Genomic DNA, 5040 nt, shown 5'->3' with positions numbered 1-5040 from the left:
GAGTCAAGGAGAGTCCCAGATTCCTGAGAGTCTCAGCCTGCCTGAAAAAAGCCATCACTCAGAATGATTGTGCACAGCATCCAGCATGCTACCATAGAGAATATTCCAGGCCCAACTCTGCCCAGAAATTACTGACCTTGACCTTCTTTTTAGAATCCAAGGATCTTCTGAACAGTTGACCTTGAAAATGCAACAACCTTTCTACTCTTTCTATCTCTCATATCTCTTTCACAATTCACTTTCCTTTATTTGTTTGAGAGTCAAAACGGAAGGAACATGGCTCCTAGGTAGTAAAACTAGCCAAATCTCAATCTCTACCCACCTGTTTTTCTCTTTCTCTCTTGATTTAAACCAAAATTATAAAATGTTACTATTGCAATTATTTTTTATTTTTCACAGGTTCAATGTTACACAATATTTAATATTATTTTTGGAACATAAATAGGAACTGAAAAATAATACATAAAAGAAATGAAAATCTGTGAATGAGCGAAATGCTATTTAGTGTCCTGGAATCCTGCCATGTCTGTACATATAGTATCTACCAGCACCATTCTCAAAACACAATCACTTTTGGGACTTTCTTCTACCTCCGTTCTAAGTAGGGAAACTGACTTTTTAAAACTGTATTCCAAGTCACTGCATGAGATTACTTAGTGATGGAAGCTAAGCATGCAAACACCAAAAAATAACGAAGCGAGGTTTTTACTCCTCAGCGTCTACAGTCCTTACACATTTCCACTTCTTTTTTGAACGGGGATAATAATAACTATCCAAGTGTTAGTCTAACTGAGGCATGCCTGTTGTTCTCTTTCTAAGTCTCTTGAGCGCTGCTTTGATCTCCTTGTTCCTCAGGCTATAGATCAGAGGATTCAACAGGGGAATGAGGATGGAATAGAACACTGATAGCACCTTATTCTGCTTCATGGATTGATCAGACTTGGGAAACAAATACACAGACAAGGCTGTACCATAATAGAGTGTTACCGCTGCCAGGTGGGAAGCACAGGTATTAAAGGCCTTGGCACTACCTTTCCCTGAGGATATTTTCAAGATGGAAGCCACAATGAAACCATAAGAAAAGAGGATACTAAGGAAAGAGCCAAGCCCAACAAAAGTAGCTACCAAAAGGACAGTCATTCGGCTGATGAAGGGATTGGAGCAAGACAAGGAAATTATCTGAGGCACGTCACAGAAGAAATGCTGAATGATATTTGGCCCACAGTAGGAAAGATGGAAGCAAGGGAATGTTTGAGTGAAACTACTAATCAAACCACTCACATAGGCCCCAGCTACCATCTTCCTACAGAGGCCAGGAGCCATGATGGTTGAGTACTGCAGAGGGTGACCAATAGCTACATATCGGTCATAGGCCATAGCGGCCAACAGACAGCACTCAGCCAGAGCCATCCAGGCCACAAAAAAATACTGAGTAGCACAGGCAATGAAAGAAATTGATTTTTCCTTTTTTAGGAGGTCTGAAAGCATTCTTGGGCTGATGGAAGTAGCAAAGCAGATGTCAATAAATGAGAGAAAACTGAGGAAAAAGTACATGGGTGTGTGCAGGTGGATGTCCATCCTGATGAGAAGAATGAGACTCAGGTTCCAGATAAGGGTCACAAGGTAGGTTGCTAGGAAGATTGGAAAGAGAATGAGCTGCAGCTCCTTTTCATCTGAGAGACCCAGGAGAATAAATGTGGTCACAGAAGAGTAGTTTCCATACCAGTCCATGAACTTGCTTGTAGCCATCTGCCAAAGGAAAGATGAGAGAAGGAAATGGGTTTATTCTCTCCAAGAGGAAAAGGATTATAGTTTTTCATTTGCCTTTTTCAGTCATGCATCTGGCTAATTTCTCAACAGTGAGTTAATAATGATCACATTTCATAGACAATCATCAACATGAATTAAAAAATTCTCTTCGATATATGAGAATATATTTTCATTCTTTCTTTGGGGACAAATATATCCAATGAGTATCTTAAATACATTTTTTCCCAAAATGTCTTTATTTCATATTTTCACCCCATCACAGAATTTGCAAATATCTGAGACTTTGAAGAGAGGTTACAGTAATACAGCCATTTCTTTATGTGGTGAAACATAAAAAATCTAATTGAACATTGCTCTGCTATTAACTCCATGATTAAAGAATCTACTGAATATGCACAATAAGGAGCTGAACTAGTTGACCTATAAATTCACCTTTAATTAGTCTACAATGAATGAAGAAATCTTGACAATGCTGCAAAAGCCTTTCTTCTTTATGATACCTGGAACAAAGTAGCAGGACGGTGGGAAGAGTCACTCAGAAGCAGCAGCAGTTTAAAAATGAATGCGACAAACCCAAATACTGACTTTCAGCAGCCTCTCAAGGAATGAAGTAACACGAAATGAGAGCACCACGGAGCTTGTCTCTTGCGGGTGCTGATTTTCCTTTCCTCAAATGATAAACAGTTTGATTGATTGTCTAGGACAGTGCTTATTGATCTTCTTTGGGGGCCGTGGAAAACACGTGGAAACTTTGGTTCCTAATAGCCAGCAAAGTACAACTACTTCCCATCTTTCGGTAGAGTGTTTTAGGAATTTCAGTCACCTTGAACTCTATTTGTGGTGCTTAGGCTGTTGACTTCTCCTTTTAGCCAAGATCCATCTAATATCAACAATGATAACCTTTATTCATGTTTTTTGTTTGTTTGTTTCTGAATTTGGATTGAATTTCTGACAATGTCCTGTCAATATACTGTTATAACTAGTTTGAATTTTCTTCAACAATATCATACTTGTATAATGCTATGACAGTTTTCGATAATTTCTGCAACTTTAGGCTTGGATATTTTTCTTGAGTTCTTTCAGCTTGATCAATGTTGAGTGTATCTTTTCCCTTTTACATTGTAACTCCAGGTCTTTGCACACTTCATTATACCTTACTGTCTAATTTTTTGAACAGTTCTTTTGGAACATAATCCACATATCATACAATTCAATAGTTCAATTATTTTGAGAAGAGTTGCACAAGTATTGCCTAAATCAATTTTAAAATATTTTCTCTTTTCAATTTCATTTTCAACTTCACTTTCTCCCCACAACCTCCCCTACCCTACCCCCAAGAAACCATTAATCCAGTTACTGTAGCTCTAGATTTACCTATTCTGGATTTCATATAAAGAAAAACATAACAACGACAAAATAACTTAATGACATTGACAAGTAAAACAGAGAAAACCTTGAATGGAGAAGAAAGAAAACATGAAAAAATAGAACAAGTGTAAAATAGGTCAAAAGGAAGATCAAATAATAAAGTGTAAATTTTAACCTAACAGCATCTACAATAGTCCCCTTTCCAACGCAGTCAGCATGATAGGAAGATCATTCACATCCCTGGTTGATAGTGAGAGGGGATACACATACCCTTTCCCTTCACTCTTTTTAAAATGGAATCAATATTTAAATAAGTAAAAAAGAAGATCACCGAATAAGCTATTACATTTTAACCTAACTATATCTACCATAATCAACTTTACAATTTTCGGTCTGATAACCAGGCTGTTCATATCCCTTCACTATTGTCAGAAGGGATTCATCTGAGGCTTAATCTATGTGTGGATCCTGAAAAAATGGATTTTGAGTTTCCACTGTAGTCCATAGCCTTCTGCGAATCGGGTGTTCACAATTTAAGCACTGTTATCATTCCCTCCTTTTAAATTCAATGAAAACATAGAAATATTGTTAAGCTCTTTTGTACCCAAAAGACAGCAAAAGCAGCATCTGAAAAGGAGAACTTTCCAAAGAGGCCACTTGTTGCATGCAGTTACATAAGATGCCTCTCTAAAATTTGACTCTGCTTTGTAGCATCAAGAATTATTTGCAACAACAAAGGAATTCATTTTTGCAGTCTAGCAATCTAAGAACAGTGCCATAGTTTCTCCATTTGTCAAACACTGCATTATTCTTATCATCCTCCACTTCCTGGAAGGGTTGAAATAACTAACGGAATCATAAAAATCCAATTAGCAAGACTTTGTGATGCCTTAAACATGCCTTGGACCAAGATACTTGCACTTATCCTTTTAAATCTAAGGAACACATAATTTCCATTTCATAAACAATGCCCCTATTACATAGATACAGAAAGGCCAACGGGATTTCTTATATTTTTCATAATAATGCCAATATGATTCCATCAGAATTCTTCAAAAACAAACATTTAATTCAACACTCTAAGGAATGTTTTTCACAGGTTAGAGAGACACTCTGGTGTCATTGTGAATTATGAGTTGTGCTGCCAATTATAAACCCACCAGAAGCTCCTAAGGGGAAAGATGAAGATTTCTTCTCCCATAAAAGTTTACTGCTCTGGAAACACAAGAAGCTATTCTACTCAGCACATAAGAAAAGGGGAACCTTGTAGTCTAATTAGGAAGGCAATAATGTTGGAGTTAAAATGATTACCCATTCTTCACAATTCATTGAATAAAAATGATTTGAGCAAATTAATTAGACCATGGCTCTCTATTAAACAAAAGGTACGTTTTCTATTCTGCATGTACATTTATTAATATGTGTTCACTCAAAGTATCACTACATAGATACAGCAAAATCAAATGATGAACCTCGGGCTTGGGCTTGGCCCTTTCTGAATAAGGGGAGGATAACTAATTGATGTGCTATAGGACATTTAGCTGTTTCCTGGGAAATCCATCCCGATGATGAGAGTATGCACTGGATTAAAGAGTTGAGCATTCTAACTCAACAAAAAGAGATGCAAATCTTTTACATGAGTCAAATAAAGTATCAGAACCCTGTGGCTCAAAAAAATCAGATCATGATAAGTATTTCTCCAAGCTTTTCTACCCTAGTATAATCTCAGCTTCAAAAGTCTATTTGCAATTTTTCTACCACTATGACTCAATTTGCTGATAACAGTGAGTTTGGCAGAGCAGCTCAACAGAAAACTTTAGACACCCTTGCTAGGGTTATATTAAATATTAGAATAATTCTTGATTTCCGTTTAGGTCAACCTGGGGGAGTTTATGCCATTGC

General features: G+C 37.1%; 1 protein-coding gene across 1 annotated transcript; it reads right to left on the bottom strand.

Annotated features, from left to right (window-relative positions):
- Positions 1-780: 780 nt before the first annotated feature.
- On the bottom strand, positions 781-1749 carry LOC101662831 (olfactory receptor 5A1-like). Its single transcript, XM_004715008.1, has one exon. It carries the CDS (start codon positions 1747-1749, stop codon positions 781-783), a length of 969 nt encoding a protein of 322 aa, XP_004715065.1.
- Between the last annotated feature and the right edge of the window lie 3291 nt (positions 1750-5040).

Source organism: Echinops telfairi, unplaced genomic scaffold (genome assembly GCF_000313985.2).
Source record: "Echinops telfairi isolate 266 unplaced genomic scaffold, ASM31398v2 ScPeMD7_7416;HRSCAF=8454, whole genome shotgun sequence".
Lineage (NCBI taxonomy): Eukaryota > Metazoa > Chordata > Mammalia > Afrosoricida > Tenrecidae > Echinops > Echinops telfairi.
The sequence above is the reverse complement of the archived record's forward strand: the minus strand, read 5'-3'. Positions and strand labels throughout refer to the sequence as shown.